Source organism: Apaloderma vittatum, unplaced genomic scaffold (assembly GCF_000703405.1).
Source record: "Apaloderma vittatum isolate BGI_N311 unplaced genomic scaffold, ASM70340v1 scaffold15832, whole genome shotgun sequence".
NCBI classification, from domain to species: domain Eukaryota; kingdom Metazoa; phylum Chordata; class Aves; order Trogoniformes; family Trogonidae; genus Apaloderma; species Apaloderma vittatum.
Genome location: NW_009704369.1, coordinates 22,078 through 39,556, shown reverse-complemented (window position 1 = coordinate 39,556; position 17,479 = coordinate 22,078). Strand labels below are relative to the sequence as shown.

The 17,479-nt window shown below is 37.1% G+C and overlaps 1 protein-coding gene across 1 annotated transcript in view; it reads left to right on the top strand.

Moving 5' to 3' along the window:
* LOC104270614 (MAM and LDL-receptor class A domain-containing protein 1-like) overlaps positions 1 to 14,077 on the top strand; it is a gene marked incomplete at its 5' end in the record, with an annotated part of 114,384 nt that extends 100,307 nt beyond the window's left edge. The window contains 3 exons of the mRNA XM_009865025.1: positions 4,163 to 4,438; positions 11,943 to 12,068; positions 14,007 to 14,077. Of these exons, the coding sequence (XP_009863327.1) occupies positions 4,163 to 4,438; positions 11,943 to 12,068; positions 14,007 to 14,077 (473 nt within the window). The remainder of the gene's footprint in view (positions 1 to 4,162; positions 4,439 to 11,942; positions 12,069 to 14,006) is intronic.
* Between the last annotated feature and the right edge of the window lie 3,402 nt (positions 14,078 to 17,479).

Below are 17,479 nucleotides of genomic sequence, written 5' to 3'. Positions count from 1 at the left end.
TAGTATTAGGTAATTGTTGAATCTAACGATTTTAAGCAACTGAAGTGGCCAATGGCCACTTCAGATTCTGCTGTTACATAACCTTCATGTATATTTCTCGGAGTGGATATTCATGTATATGCGTAAGTTTAACATTATTTTCTCAATCTGAGTGAGGTGAGTGTACCACTGCATAGCTCACTGCAATGGAAGGGATTTATGATGAGTCTCTCATTAGTGTCAGCTCATTTTTCACTGCAAACTACATTGCAGTGTTAACACTTCAGTTCTTCCCAGTGGCAAGAAGACAGAATGAATATTGCCACTCTTTAGAATGAAACATGTCAGTACCAGATACGGCAATGATGAGCTTATATAAATAATTACATTGATAAGTAGCTATAAGCACATGTAATTACTTTTGCATTAACATGTTGCTTGAGATTTCTTTTCGGCTGGAATTAGTCAGTGATTTTCTAGATTTGCATATTTGTAATTATTTGGTTTTAAGTGTTAGCTATATACAAATTAATGTTTTATAAGTTTTCAAAATTTTTACCAGGTACATTTAGTTTATAATTAAGATCAGCATTTATAACCTATTTATGTAAAGAAAATAGATTGAACGTGGCAGTATCTTTTGGCAGATCATGGCAATGATTATATTTAATAGAATGTCATTCAGAGCACCATTTTCCTATTGCATCTGAAACCAAACAGATGTCAATTAATTAAAACATAATGTGAGATATTAAGAAAGGTGATATTCTTAGAGTCTTTGAGATACATTCTCATCTTACTTATCATTCTGTTCTAAAACTATTTTGCTGATTTCAGGGTATTGCTTTCGATTTTTATTAATGTATTGAAAACATAAAACAGACCACAGCAAGACCCCTGGTTAACCTTACCACTAATTTATCCCCTAGCATAAATTGCAGACATCTTCACTGCTCTCAGTGAATAGCACACACTCTAAAACAATTGGTGCATAAGACAGCAAGAACTTCTGCATTCTATAAAACCTTAATGATTCTATCATTCTGTGATTCTATGATTATTTTCTAACAACAATGGGGAATCATGATAGAAAATAAAATAATAAAAAAATTAATCACCTACTCAGTAACGCATTCAGGCATTTGCCTAGCTACTGAATTTAGTGTAGGATCATTTATATGCGTAAGCACTTTGTGTGATTGAGACCATAGGGCTAAACTAGTTGTCGCTATAAAAGGACAAAGATAGTTTAATACTTGAGACCAGGGTCATAACAAGCAACACATTCAAGCATTATTGCATTTAAGAGGGGATTTCAATTTTCAGAATAAAGTTGGGTAGAAACCTGTTAGCAAATTTACCACAAATAGAACAGGTATAGTGAATTAAACTGGGTCAAAAATGCTCACAACGTACTATAAACACAATCTTTCCCACAACATAAACAAGTGACCATAGGAAAGTCACAAATATTGTAACTGTGGGGTTAATTTCTACCGTACTAGGACAAACACAGAAAAAAAAATAAAAAAATAAAACACAGTGACAAAAGTGTATGCCTATGTGGAACTCACTAGAGCTTAAGTAATTTTCATTGTGTAAATGCGCTCTAGGCACAGTGAGGGAAAAGGTCAGAAGTAACAGAAGAAAAAAAATAGCTGCCTAATATAATCACACCTTTTCCAGAGAAAATGCAAACTACAAATGTAAAATAATATTTTTTAAAAAACTCATTGTGTAAGATTTGCCCTATTTTAACCGTACTAGTTTTATATCAATAAAGAGAGAAATATGTTCTCCCAATGACTTCTCATATATTTCATTGGTAGCTTGGCAGAACTATGGCCTTATCTGTAAATTCTTCATGATTAATCCAATTCTAACATCTTTATGCAAACTATTATGCAAAAGAATGCAAAATCCAAAATATTTTAATTTGTTCAGAATAAATTCACTGTGATTTAAATGTCTATAATCAATTATCTAAAGACAATTTTTATAAGCTTTTTGAAGTACTATAAATGAAATTTTTTTTTGAGGCCAATAGATTTATCAAGCACATAGCATGAAAATAAGAACTTTTCAATCCCATTTAAAAGTACGTGGTTTTGAGGGTTTGATGATGTAATTCTGAATACAAACAAGCGGATCAGTAGGTTATTATTTCTACTGTGTCAAAATCAATTATTATTTTAAGTTTAAATCATGGGCAGTGTATGAAATATATTTTTCTAGTGGCATGATAGAGTATAACAATACTAGTGGTATGAAATGTCAGGAATATTCTATTGTATGAAGCTTTTTATTTACAATTTTCTGACACAAAGTCAACATGAAAATCAAAAATTGCTAAGCTAGCAAGGGGCAAAGTTACACAACAGTTTGACCTCGTTTTCCTTGTAACTTTCACAAGCAATTAAACAGTTTATCTAAATGAATTAACAGGGTTGGAGGTTTTTTGTACAAAATGCTGCTGTTATTCATGATGCAGGCATTTTAGAAACTAAGCAAGTTTCACCAAGTTCTCCTGCTGTAAAACCAAAGCCTGGTACCACAGAATACACAAATGTGTTGTTATGTCCAGTGGATTAAAAGTAGTAAAATCCATGTATTCCCTTACAGTGTGTCATGCCTTAATGCAGCAGTAACGTTTGACTCCTGAGGTCAGAGAGCAACATTTCAAAAGGCAAGATATAACCCACCCACAGACTTTTGTACTTGATCTGCTCTGCATTAGCCCAAGACAACAGCAAGACTCCTCCTGCCTTTTACAAAAGTGGTGACCTTAATTTGTCTTAACTCGTGTCTAACAATCATAATGTTATTTTTTTAACTTACCTAGTGCAAATTGACCTAGAAAATATTTAAAAAGTGGTTACATTCCGGAGATTTTTCTCTTTTCTCTGCACGTGAGATAAAAAAAAAATTACAGCAATCCATCACTTTGCTCCCATGGGAGACACTGTTGATGTAAAGAACACAGCGCCACCATCACCAGCTTCTTAGAATTCAGTTTCTACAACTAGTTCTGATGCTTCTGCTGGTAAAATTCGGTTGCAATGATTTTCACACAAAGCAAGAGGAACATAATTGTCTGAGACCACTTTTTATTTGTATAAGTGATCACAGAAAGTTTTTTCCAGTATTTTTTTCTGCAATGAAAGTAAGCACAAGATATTTCTTCTTTTGTCAGATGTCTGAATTAGTTAATGTCTGACAATTAATATTTTATATTATGGAATATTTTATATTATGTAAAATTTTGCCTAGCATTTGCTTTGATTAATTAGATATCACATCAAACTAAGTTGCAGAATCTAAGTGATAATACACTATATCAGTAAAAATCTTTGTTGTTACATTATGAAAATGTTTTTCTTACTCTGCTGAGGGTTCAGACCTTACCGTGTGTAACAGCTTTCCATGAAATGAATTCCATGTTGATGCAGACTTACATAGATTTTTATTTGCCCATTCAAGATACAAATACAGGAAGATTGTAACTTGAGGGCTATTTTAACCCTTTCTTCATACAAGATGAAAGATAAGGGTTTGGTATTAATGCTTTTGTACACATATGACACAAGCAGTAATAGGATCAAAACAAATGCCGAGTTTGAGCTTTAGATGAAAAATACTGCAACAATAATGGAGTTAGTATTATAGAATCATAGAATGGTTTGGTTTCGAAGAGACCTTAAAGATCATCTGGTTCCAACCTCCTGCCATGGGCAGGGACACTTCCCACTAGACTAGGTTGCTCAAAGCCCCATCCAGCCTGGCCTTGAACACTTCCAGGGCCTCTGGGAACCCTGTTCAAGTGTCACCACCCTCACAGAAAATAACTTCTTTCTAAGATCTAATCTAACCTAAATCTAACCTCTTTCCATTTAAAACCATTACCCCTCATCCTATCATGACACTCCCTGGTAAAGAGTCCCTTCCAGTCTTTCCTGTAGGTCCCTTTTAAGTATTGGAAGGCCACCTTGCAGGTGTCCATGGAGCTGAACATCTCCAACTCTCTGTTTTTAATAGTGTGTTCTCTACTTAGCAGCTATGCTTTTATACAAGTTCTTCTGGAGTCTTTTTAAAGAGTTCAGTAATCAAAACCAGCTGACTTCCCAGCAGTCCCCATGATTACTGAAAGAAGAGAAACAGTAAATATTCCTTTTTTTTCTTGTAGTATCACCTGATCCACACCCTCCAACTTGCCATAGTGACCAGTTCACATGTGCGTATGTGCAGCAGTGTTTGCCCCTTGCTGCAAGATGCAATGGGGCTGAAGATTGCATGGATGGAAGTGACGAAATGAACTGCCCCACGATGATGCCTACCACCATGTTTCCTGGTTCCTGCAAGCAAACAGAGTTCCTATGTCCTTCCAAAGGCTGTATCCCATCCCTCCTGAAATGTGATGGTGTGCCTGACTGCCACCTTCATGAAGATGAAGTTGGCTGCCGTAAGTTACTTTCATTGCTATAGTTAAGGTGATGCTAACTTGCTTTCTTTAAACAGTGATGCGAAAAAACCACAACATAATGAAGTATAGCGTAAAATTCACTATTCCCTCATAAAAAAAAATATTTTTATAATGTATTACCTGGAGAGACACTCTACATTTGCAAATACTACTTTCTTATTCCCTGACTATAGACTTTGCTAAATGCTTGAAATAATTTGTATTGTGTTTCTGTTACTAATTGGACACATTTCCACTTTTTTCCATAGATAAGTCAGGTGCATTTGCATTTTCTCATCTCTGATTGCAATGAGACAGGCGTAGACTTTCACAATTCTATAATTTAGTAAAATTCAAGGCAATCTTGACCTTTCAAGGGGTTTGAAATCGGTTCTGTTCCTGCAGTAACAGCAATCTTTGCCCTGAGCAAGGAAAAGGGCTCACAAGCAAAACGCAAGGACAACAGGCTTCGAACTGTAACTGCGGTGAGATATGCAAAAACTGTCTGCCCTCTTCAAAATGTTTCATTATTAGTAGATGAACTGAGGCCAGTAGTTTCATTTCAGGAAGGTCAAATAATTAGCTACATAGAAACAACAACGAAAAGAGGGGTTTCACATATAAAAAACCATTTCTTCATAAACTTCCCATTCTGCAAAGGTTTTTTTAACATTTTACTTTTCATCTTTATCAGAACCAAAACAACTAGTAAAATATCAGTTTCCAGTGAGCTAGAAATTCTAGTTGTTTAATATTTTGTATCAAAACTACTGAACATGCATGAAGGCCACACGCCATTTCTTTTAACAGATTACTCTGCAAAACCAGCATGGATTTTTCAGACTTTCTGTTCATGCCTTGCTAGGCACTTTTGTTTAGAAGCAGCCTCTGTGGTTTTGTTGGCAAAAGGCATGATTTTGGAGATATCTCTTAAATTCTACATTCCCCAAAAACATGTTGAAATTTTACACCTTCCTAAATTCATACAAACCTCTCATCATCAGTCCTGTTTCCTTCTCAATCTGTCCTCTATTAGAGATATCCCTGCTGTATCCTTACACATGCACATCCCAGCTCCACACCACAGCAGCTACTATGTTCTAGAATCCCAAAATCCAAAGGCCCCAAGATATCCATGATTATCCAACTGAGATATTGCCTCATTGGTTTTTTTGTTTTGTTTTGTTTTGTTTTTTAACTTCTAAGCAATGGTCAGGGAGTGAAGGGAAATTAAGTCCTGGTCTAGTCAAAGAAAAAAAATCTCCACAGATATTGCACACTGTGAGATTCTAAGTGGCATGGAAATGTTGTTAAATCTGTAATCACACTATTGCTCCAAAATTCAGTTTTAACTATATAAATATGCGAGTGTTGACAATATAAGATAGGAAGATAGCAGCAGCAATTCATGTTTCTTCTAGAAGATACTAGATACAGGTAAAGGAAAAACAAAGCATTTTGTGGAAGTTTGGAACGGAATCAGTGAAAAGGTGTTTACTGCACAGCCAAATTTCCCATTGAAATATATATGCCACAAGTGTGTAGAATTTAGTCTCTAGCTGTCTACTTTTAACACGTGAAATGCCATTTAAGTTTGTCAGCAAAGTCAGAGAGAAAAAAGTAAATATTCCACAAATTTTATTTATTTTATTGAAATTTCTGGATAATCTATAAAATTTATTGTTGTGCTAGTAACTCCAGCCTATATGGACTGTATTAATAGCACAGATTGGGAGTGTGGGGGTTTTTCCGATTTTAGTTTGAAATAGATTATTTTTCTGCTAAGCAGTTACAAACTCATAATAAGATTTAAGTAGCAAAGTTTGTGTGAGTTTTTTGGGTTTTTCTTGGTGTAGATCAAATCTTCCTATTGATTTTAGAAAATTTTAGTTTAGGAATTATTGGCACCTTCCATTTTGTGTGTGCTATGTTACTTAGCGTTTTATTCATTTGAGTATATCAATAGATGGTTAAAAATGTTCTGCTTTCTGAATTCAGGAATTTATGAGAGAAAGTTTTCTTCTGGGATGAAGACCAGTCGTCAAAATGCATCTTGCAAAAATTAAGTCTTAAACCCAAAATAAGACCAGGACAAAGAAAAATAAACAAAAAAAAAATGCATCAGTCAGATCTCTACTAAAACCACAATTTCCACCACAGAAATATTTTCCTGCATGACCTAGAGATTTATGCAGGCAGAATTTCCCGTAGAGTTCACTCAGCAGTTAAGGTGCACAGTATTATGTTAATACTGTTTTAGACCTACTCATGTGGTGGATTTTATTACTTGCTTCTTTTAACAGGAAAATCTTGTAATTGTTTTCCAGTTATAGATGTTATAGATTGTTCTACTTGGCCAGTTCTCTTCTTGCTGTCAATTTTACTAAGGGTAATTTATCTCACCTATTTATTTGAAATACTTTTTCTGTTTGTCTGATTACAATACTAAGAATGTAAAACAAACTTATTATTGTAGAATCATAGTATCATTCCTGTTGGAAAAGACCCTTGGGATCATCTAGTCCAACCATTAACCCTACTCTACAATGTTCACCCCTAAACCATATCCCCCAACACCACATCTAAACGACCTTTAAACACATCCAGGGATAATGACTCAATCACCTCCCCAGGCAGCTTATTCTGATGTCTGACTACTCTTTCTGTGAAAAAATTTTCCTAATGTCCAGTGTAAACCTACCCTGTTGCAGTTTGATGCCATTCCCTCTTGTTTAATTAGCTGTGAGGAGAGACCAGCACGAACCTCTCTACAATGTCCTTTCAGGCAGTTGTAGAGAGTGACGAGGTATCCCCTTAGCCTCCTCTTCTGCAAACTAAACAAGCCCAGCTCCTCCAAACATTTTTCATAAGATTTATTCTCCAGGCCCTTCACCAGCTTTGTTGCCCTCTTCTGCACTTGATATCTCTCTTATACTGAGGTGACCAAAACTGAACACAATACTCAAGGTGCGACCTCACCAGTGCTGAGTACAGAGGGACAATCACCTCCCTTCTTCTGCTGGTCACAAAATTTCTAATACAAGCCAGGATGCCATTGGCATTCTTGGCCACCTGGGCACACTGCTGGCTCATATTCAGCCGCTTGTCAATTAGATTCCCCAGGTCCCTTTCTGCCAGACAGCTTTCCAGCCACACTTCCCCAAGCCTGTAGCATTGCATGGGCTGATTGTGGCCCAAGTGCGGGACCTGGCACTTGGCCTTGTTGAAGCTCATCCCATTAATATTGGCCCATCAATCCAATCTGTCAAAGTCTCTCTGTAGGACCTTCCTACCCTTGTTTAGATCAATACTCCCCCCTAACTTGGTGTCATCTGCAAATTTACTGATGGTGCAGTCTATGTCCTTATCAAGATCATCAATAAAGATGTTAAACAGAAATGGTCCCAACACCGAGCCCTGAGGAACACCACTTGTGACCGGCCACGTAGGGTACCAGTAGGGTGCATGCCTTGCTTTTCCACAGACCTCAACACCATTTAACTGAAGTGCTAATAGCAATGAGTAAAAAAAACCAGTTTAACAAAATCAACTTGATCAGTGTAGGTTACTGAGAGAAAATAAATACAATCTGATCTTAAATACCCTCCCCTCCTTCTTCCCAGTTACCTTCTCCCCCTCATTGGCACAGGGAGTGGGTGGTGCAACTCTGGCTGTTACAACTCATTGTCCATGGCAATCCTTCCTCCTCAGGAAGAGGACTCCTTGCAATCTTTCTTTGCTACCACGTGGTGTCCATCTCATGGGAGGCAGACCCCCCCCTTCAGATGTGCCTTCCCATCAGAGTGTGACCCATCCACAGGTTGCAGTGTCCTCTGCTCCATTGCAGGTTTACCTCAGATTCATGAGTCACTTTGGGTGCATTCTCTGGCCCTGTGAGGTCCCTCTCTGCCCTGGCATCAGCTTCTCCCCGTGCTGCTGCATCCTGGACGTTTCACCATCATCAGTCTCCTCGGTTTTCAGGCTCTCATCATCCTGCCACCATCTCAGCAAGGGCTCAGTGAAACCTCTGCCCCAGTGCTCTTCTTTGCCCACGTTGGTCCTCACCAACCACATGGTTTGCTGTCCTCTCACCTGCCCCTCCTCCAAACAAAAACTCTCAAACACAAAAGACAGGACACAGAGACAAAGAGACTGGCCCAACAAGTTTCCCCTCTTAAAGACATTAATCATGGAGGAGCTGATTGAGCCAGCCTTGACCAAAGGCAGGTTCAACTTTTTACCTGAGGCTAGGGAAGACTCTGGAAGTTTCACAAGGAGCCACCCCACTGCCCTTCCCCCACTACCAAAAAAACCCCACCATACACAAACCCATCACATCTAGTAAATGTAGTCAAAGGGGTTGTGTTATTTTTATCATTTTCACAATTTATTTGTACCTGGAAAATGAAATACAGATGAAAAGCTGATATTTACACTTTCATGTCTTCATTGTTATTAATGCCTCTGTTTAATCTTTTTATCCCCAAAACATCTGAAGACCTCTCATGAAAGTAACAAATAGCTAGTAGGAGAAATTTGAAGCTCCTTGTAACTCTCTTAACAGTAAGCAATATTAATTTTAGTTTCAACGCAATGGGAGAAAAAACATTATTTATGAAATGTGCTCTTAACATTCTTTACCTCGGCACCAATAACTTGGTGTCATTGTCCTTTCTGTCTTAAATGCTGCATCTATGCGAAGTATTCAGCAGTCAGATCCATTTTAATGACTGCTCCCTCTGGAAGTGGTATAAAAATCTCAGTGCAATAAGCTTGTTCAAGGTAAAGAGGCATGTCAAAACCAACTTGATGATCAACAGATATAAAAGGAACCAAAAATAATTAGCATTTCTTTTATTTTATCCTCAGGTATGTGCAGCAGCAAGTCCAGGACTAGGGGAAATAATAAACAGCTAAATGACACTTTCTGTTCTTACCACAACCCTCAATGCAAGTTACAGCTCAGGAACTGAATCTTTATAGTAGTCATAATATATATGATAAACCAGAAGTAGTCCTCAATATCCACATAGTTTACAGCATCCTCAAAACACACATCTAGGCAAAAAAAATTGACAATTGTAAGAGATAGATGATAGGACATGCTGCCAAGTGGAGTAATGTTGTAATCTGCTGGGATTTTTCAGTCTGCCACAATCTGTTCTGCCAGACTGAGCGGTCAGGGAAATGGAGAGCAGGAAAAGAAATTTTTGTTCTTGTTGTTGCTCTTATCCTGCTGTCACTACCAGCAAATCTCCTCTTCAGTATAAAGAATTCTCCATTCAGTTGAAGAGACTTTGATATAAAAACATGTGCAGAACAGTGTAGTTATAGTTTAAAATCAGCCAGAACTTTTAAGGTCTCATCAAGTCAACTTTAAATCAGAAATAAGAGCAAGTTTCTTCTTATAGTTGCTAGTATTCTTCTACAGATTTTCTACAGAATTTAGTAAATAGTCAGTGGATATAATTAAAAGGTTTGATCCCACAAACCCTTTCTCACATGAGTAATTTCAAATTATCCAATACCAAATATCAAAATTATCAATTACCAAATTATCATTTATCAAATATCAAAACTGGCACGAGGTGACTGGCAAGATCAAAACTGGCATGATTTGCCTCCATTATTGTGGTCTAAATTGAACTGCAGTATCTTAAATTTAGCATATTCTTGCAGTCTGTATAGACCAGTGATTTAAATTATAGTTAAAGAGTGGAACAAATATATTCTCCATCCAGCCTGGGAGGCTTATTGCTGTGTACACTGGAAGTTGAACCCAGGAGAAGGAACGTGTTATGAAATTTAGATTCAGAAATTTAGAAGAAGCAGATTTTTTTTCAATGTTTCCAGATTCTTTGTTCCACTCTAAAGTCACAAACTGATGTGAATATATCTAACTTTGATGGGGTCGGAAGAGTCCCCTCTGATTTGCATTAGTGTTATGGTGACAGAATTCAGCTTAAATTACCTAAACAAAAAAAAAACCTCAAAAACAGTAATTTAATGTAGTTTAAGGGAATGTTGTGTGAGATAAAATGAAAACATGATGTTATAGCCTACAGGAGCCTGCAGGACCATCAGATAGATAGGGTGCATCAGTGACTCAAGAATAATTCAGTACTTGAAGGCTTACATCATTCCAGAAAGATTTACCCCTCATAATTCTTCTGGTCAAATATAGAAAATGTAACTCCAAGCCCACTAATAAAGAAGTTTGGATTTTTCAGAATAGAGTGGTTTTGATTGGAAAGGACCTTAAAGACAAGCTAGTTCCAACCCCCCTGCCATGGCAAGGACACCTCCCACTAGCCCAGGTTGCTCAAAGCCCCATCCAGCCTGGCCTTGGACACTTCCAGGGATGAGGCATCCACAGCTTCTCTGGGCAACCTGTTCCAGTGCTTCACCACCCACACAGTAATGTCCTATCACTACTCTTCCTGGTGAAGAGTCCCTTCCCATCTTTCCTGTAGGCCCCTTTTAAGTGTTGGAAGGCCACTAAAAGGTCTCCCCAGGACTCTCTCTTCTCCAGGATAAACAACTCCAAATTTCTCAGCCTGTCCTCATAGGGAAGCTGCTTCAACCCCCTGATCATCTTCACTGCCCTCCTCTGGACCGACTTGAGCACATCAGTGTCTTATATTGGGGGCCCCAGAGATGGACACAGTACTGAAAGTGAGGTCTCACAAGAGCTGAGCAGAGCAGAGGAGAATCACCTCCCCTGACCTCCTGGCCATGCTTCTCTTGGTGTAGCCCAGGATGTTGAATGGCTTTTTGGGCTGCTGGAGAAAATTGCCAGCTCCTGTTCAGTTTTTATCCACTAGCACCCACAAGCCTTTCTCTGCAGGGCTACTGTCAATCCACTCATCACTCGGATTGTATCTGTGCTTTGAATTGCCCTGACCTGTGTGCAAGACCTTGCACTTGGCCTTGTTGAACTTGATGAGGTTTGCATGAGTCCACCTCTCAGCCACTTGTTACAGGAGGTCCTCAACCTGGGCACACCTTCTTCAGTCAGGCCTGCCGCCTGTGTCTGCCCCAGGAGGCACTCCCTGTTAAGTGTTGTAAGATATGTTCACTATGTCTTAGTATTTGGTTTCTCATAATGGAAGAAAACTATATATCGCCAACTTTTTTCTTTATGTTTAAAAATTAATTCCATCGTTTTAAACCTAGGTTATGAATGAGAGTTGAATATGTTTTGTGATATCTTTTTATGGGTTTTCATTGAGGTTTTGTATCTCACTCTGTCAATGTTCTAAGTAAATACGCCCTCCTCGTTCACAGTTATGGGAAAATTCAGCTTCTGTAACATCTGTGCTCTGTTTGTTTACTTATTTTTCTACTCATAGCAAAGCTGTATGTCTTTGAGGATGAAAGCTTCTTGAAGTCACACAGACACAAGTTTATACACTACAGTACAAGTCAAGTTTTCTGATAGCTTTTTAACTGTGAGAAAAAGAAATATAGCTCATAATAACTATTGTGTTACTTTTCGTTTCAGCCATTAAAGATTGTTTCAATGGTTCTTTGTTATGTGCGTCAACTAATCAATGTATCACAATCTCCCAGCGTTGTGATGGCGTTACTGACTGCATTGATTTCAACCTTGACGAGTCCAGCTGTTCAGGTATTTAGTTTTGCATAAAAATATCATTTGAAACAAAAAAGCACTGTAATTTCCTACTGATTCTTCAGGCAGTCCTCTAATTTGACTGAATTTCCTCTGCTTAATCAAATTATGTCAGGCATGAATTTTCCTGATGAACATACAACATAGATAAAATAGTGCGAAAATGATGGAAAATAACATATTTAGTTAACATCTTCACAGTGTTGTTTTAAAAAAACACACAACCTTTGTAGTATATTACTAAGGCTGTCAGCCGAATGAGTAACCCACTTAAGTTAACCCACATTTCTGAGTTAACAGGATTTTATGTCTGTTTTTTTTTATTTTTCAAGTGCAACACAAATGAAGGTTGGAAAATAAAACAAAATATACTGCATATGTTTTAGCACAGCGCATTTCCCACAATATTCAGGTTTGGTTTTCAGTAGTTAAATGGTGGAGAAAGGTAAGAACAGGACAATAACATACATCAATTTGAATCAGATTTTTATTTAAAAAACCCATATAAGTAATTAAATTAAATTCGAAGTATCCCCTTCAGTGCCAGAAAGTTACTGCAGTTCTTCCACAAAAAAGTTTAAAACTCTGGGCCAGTTTTGTGTTAACAGTACTCTCCCAACTTTGGTGAAGTTTCATGAGCTGAGAATTTAACTCTGGTTTTATAATTTATTAGGAGTTATGTGATCAAGTTCACAACATATAGTATGATTTGTAGTACTATAATGCATTGCAACATGTTAAATATTTATTCACAAACTAAAAGTTTTACATTCAGTTCTTGGTAGGAGGCATCTACTGGTTTCTCTGGGAGTGAAACATGCCCACAAGTATTGTGTTCATTATATATGTACGCTATACTTTTTTTTTAATATGAAAAAGTAAATCATACTTTAACATTGCCAATTTTACAATGCAGAGAGAACACTACTTGGTAAATTTGATTTGTAAGATGTATTTTAAATAAAAATTAATATATTCAGAAATTAGTTCAATATAGAGTACAGAATATAAACTAGTAGACTAGCATGACAGTAAATTACAAATATTCCGCTATGCTGTCAGAAAGCAGATCTTTTAAGGAAGTATTTACTTTCCAAAATTTCTTCTTAAAACTGGAGGTGTCCACACTGAATAGCACTGTTTATATGTCTCAGCAGACAGTTTTGTGTGGCATGTATCCAAAATTCTTTAGGTCTAATTTGCATTTTACTAGTTATTTCCTTACTAAAGAAGATTGAGAGGTTTAGTTTTGATATTGAGTTTTTCTTGCTGTAGGGATTTAAAGCTAAACTTCCGTAAAAGTAAATGTGATGATTTTGAAATCCATGTTAAAGGATGTAAAAAGCTGATAATAGTATATCACTGACATCCCCCTCTACTTAAACACCTTCAGTCTTTTCAATGCTTATTTCTCGAGTTCTTGTGGTAATGTGTTTCTAAGTGTTAAAATTCCAGATATCTTTAATAAAGTTGGTGGCACAGGAGTAAGTGTCTGTTCATCACCCTGATATGAAAGCTATTAATAATAAAGTAGATCTAGGTACTAACTAAACATAAGATCACTTCTTTTGGCTCTTATTTCACAAAATCATAGAATCACAGAATCATTTAATATATTCCTGTTTGTTTGAAAATTGAGTAAGTGGCAAAAGCTCAATTTCTAGAGTCAAATGAAACTCTGACTTGAAAAAAAAATAGAAGCTTGTTCAAGTGCAATACCATGAATTCTATAAGCTCAAGAGGAGCCCATTGACTATAATGTATTTATGACTTGGCGTTTTTATCATGAAGGCAAGGTCTGAAGGAAGAGTTTTTGGAAGTGCTAAGCCCCAAAATGACAGGTGTGAATGATCTGCTATTTTGAAAATCAGGCAATGACACATGTAATAACAAGGGGGAGGAATTTAAATTATAAGTTTTACTTTTATGTTTCAGTTTGTCCTGAAGAATACTGCAAAAATGGAGGAACATGCATCATCAAAGATGACATTCCATTATGCCAGTAAGTTTCACTGGGGATTGAATTGTGCTTGAAGTTGGCAAAAGTACTGTTGAAAGAGCAGGTTTGCTCCTCAGGGACTGAGATGGCATTAAATAGAAATGTGTTTTTGAAAGTCTGTGTATGTCTACACTATTTTTGTTTACAGTTGCTGAGTTAAACCATGTTTTGAGAGGAATATTATTTAGCACGCAGAATTTTCTCTAACTTTCATCTATCATTACATGAGACAACCTGTTGGCCTGACATCTTAAGTTTTCTGTGTCTCGTGTTTCACATTAACACATAACAACACATGCTTCTATGAAAAATTAGGCCTTATATGCAGCAGGTGGTGTGTTCCTTGGATGAAATTTACAGCAGGCCATGTTCTCATCTTTACCTGAACTTTGTGATGTATTTCTGTTATAATGTTATTTTCTACGTGTATTTGGACAAAGAAGGTAATATTTTCCAGTTATGCCAAACAAAAGGTTAAACATATGCTGGTATTTTTCTGAAAATACACTATGCTGAAAAACAAATAATGAATGCAACTCTGATGTGGAATGTAAGAGTCATTAGAAAGTGTCTCAAACTATCTGAAGGGATTTCCCACTGGGAAATTACAGGAGACTTTTTAAAGTGCAAAGAAAGCAATATTGTGCATTATACTTTTGTCCTTCATGTGCTTCAGTGGACCTTGCCAGAGAGTTTGCCAAATTACTAGAGAAGTGACTGTTTTATGAGTGTCTGTCTTAGTCAAGAGGAGGCATTAAAGTTTGTCTCCTAGTCTCTAGGAAACTCAATAAACCTGCTGACAAAACTTCAGTTATTGCAGAATTTGTATCTTTCAAGACAGGTTTATCCTTCACTGGTTGAAGAAATGTGATAAATAACATACTCAGAAAATACAGGCACTTTCATATAGAATGCTTTGATTTAGCACTCAGAAAACATCACTGTTAATTACCTGCAGATTTCCCAAAGAATCTCCTCTATCATGGAATAGAGAATGATCTCTGCAAGAAGCTTTCGATTTCATTAAGGTGTTTGTTTCAAAATTTCTTGTAACACAGAATGGGGACAAAAAACATAAGGATAGATTACAGATGAAATGGAATGGATAGCCAGCAGAAAATAATGGGATTGGGAATAACCAGGGAGTTTACAACTGATAGATTATACCATTAATCAGTAAGAAAATTGCTTGTAGGGACAAGGCACTGGAGTAGTAATTGAGATTTTAAGGATATAGCAGAATGATAAAAATGGAACCTATGTTAGGACTTGCAAATCAAAAGAAATCAAATTAGCAAGTATTCTTTATCCACAGAAGTGAAAGATAGTTGTAAAAGTAAAACAGTAAATGGGATGCTTTCCCTCAGCATTTGGTAAGAAATCTGATACTGAATGCCAGTGCAATGCATAGGTATTTGGACCAAAGGCAGAGAAATGAAAATGACCTGACTGATGAGCTAACATACCTCCAAGACTTCTATGTATTTGTGTTGGAAATACATCATCTCTATTCACAAATACTAAATAAGCAGTGTGTGTTGCAGTAGTGGAAGGCTTTCTGAAAACTCTGCCTCTAAGGGATGTGACTGGAGAATAGCAAATGGAGAAAAAAGGAATAGCCTGATCAAGTCTCATACCAGTACCATTCAAGGCTTTATAATACTTTGAAGGAATTACTCATACATTAGCCATTTCTAAGATAAGCTTCTGCATGAGTTTTGAAAATCCCACATATCAACACCAAGAAAAGAAAGAAAAGAATAAAAATGCATCTTAAATGACAAAATATGTAGAAGTATAACAGGTTTTATTTCCTAGTCAAAAAAAAAACCCCAAAAAATGACGAATACTGTCCTGTCACAGAAGTGGCAGAGAAAGACAGTCTTCCTAGAAACCCACAGGTAGTTGTGTGGAGATTACAGTGGTCCTAAAAGTCACTGAGTTTGACTAATACTCTTCATTGTTGCAGTAGACAAGGAGAAAATTTATCAACATATTCTTTTATTGCTATTTTTTCCTACATAATGGATTCGGGTCTTCCTCTACTTGAGATGCTTGTATTCTAGTTTCTACAAAAGAAAACATGAGTCTGGAGCTTAAAGACTCTTTGGTCTCTCTGGAATGTGAGTTTAACAAAAAATAGTCTGGAGAGATCTCAAAGCTTCATTTGATTCAAGGTTCCATGGCATTCCCCTAAACTCCAAAACTGATGCTCATCTTAGCTTAGTTTGAGGTATATTGACAAAAAAATAATCCAGTCTCTGGAAAGTATTTTTGGTAGTGATAAGGTGTTCAAATTGCATAATGTAAATGGTTTTTCTTGTAACCTTTATTGTATATAGCTACAGGAGCACATGGAAAGGAATAAGAGGTGGGTTGTCCTGATTTAAGAGGAGGCAGGAACACCAGCAGTGCAGGGAGAGCTGAAAAAATGCCCCTGGCAATCCTCCCAGCACAGCAGATACTGAATGTCCCAGGGCTCTCTTTAGGGGCCCTTATATACTGAACACTGTGATTGGTCTGTTTGGGTCACCTGATCCATCCTCATCTTCCCATAGGCACAACTGCCCCCCTTCCCCCATTGTGATCACCCTGTGGTCCACGCAGCCCTAGGAAGTTTTTATCCTGATGCTCTCAAACCAGGACATAAGGAGTGAGTTTTTCCTGTGGTTTTAATGAAATGTAGTTGAAGTAGTTAACTGTACGGACTCCTCCAGGTGGTTCAGTAACTCAGCGTAGAAATAGAATGAATTTTCAGTAGCTGCTTAGGCAAAAGAAGTCAACTCTCTGAAGAGATTGAAAATTGATGGATTTTATACATTTAATGCTTCTCAAGTTTGTTCGATGCTATATGTTTTTATATGTGTGCACTATCATTGCTTGTATCTATAATGTGAATGCTTAGGTTGTCGACTTTTTTTCTGTAGTATGTAACTAAGAGGGATTAGGAGAATGTGGAAGATGGGTCCTGATAGCCCTATATGAAGACCAGGAAGAAAAGATACCGATGGATGCAAGTATAGATAAAGTTTCTGTATGTATTGAAATGGGCAACAGAGTTGGTATATTAGGTTCTTGCCATTTCTCTTTGTGCTGCTGAAAACAGCTATTCTTAGCTGGTGCATTAGTAACATCAGTGAGAGGCCACAGTATTTAAGAATGCGACCACTTGTATGGTGGTGGATGTTCCCAGTGAGGGCTTGTGAGCAATGGTACTTTGCGAGTGGTGGTTAATTTTCTACTGAAATGAAACACAGCTTGATGACTATCCTGATCCTCTCTGGCATTTGACTTCTGAGTTAGGTTTGAAATCCGTTTACATTTGCTTCTCCTGTTCAATCAGGAGAGTACTTGGGGTGTACATCAAATATGTTTATCTGGCTCTTACTACTCCTTGGGTATTCTCTGG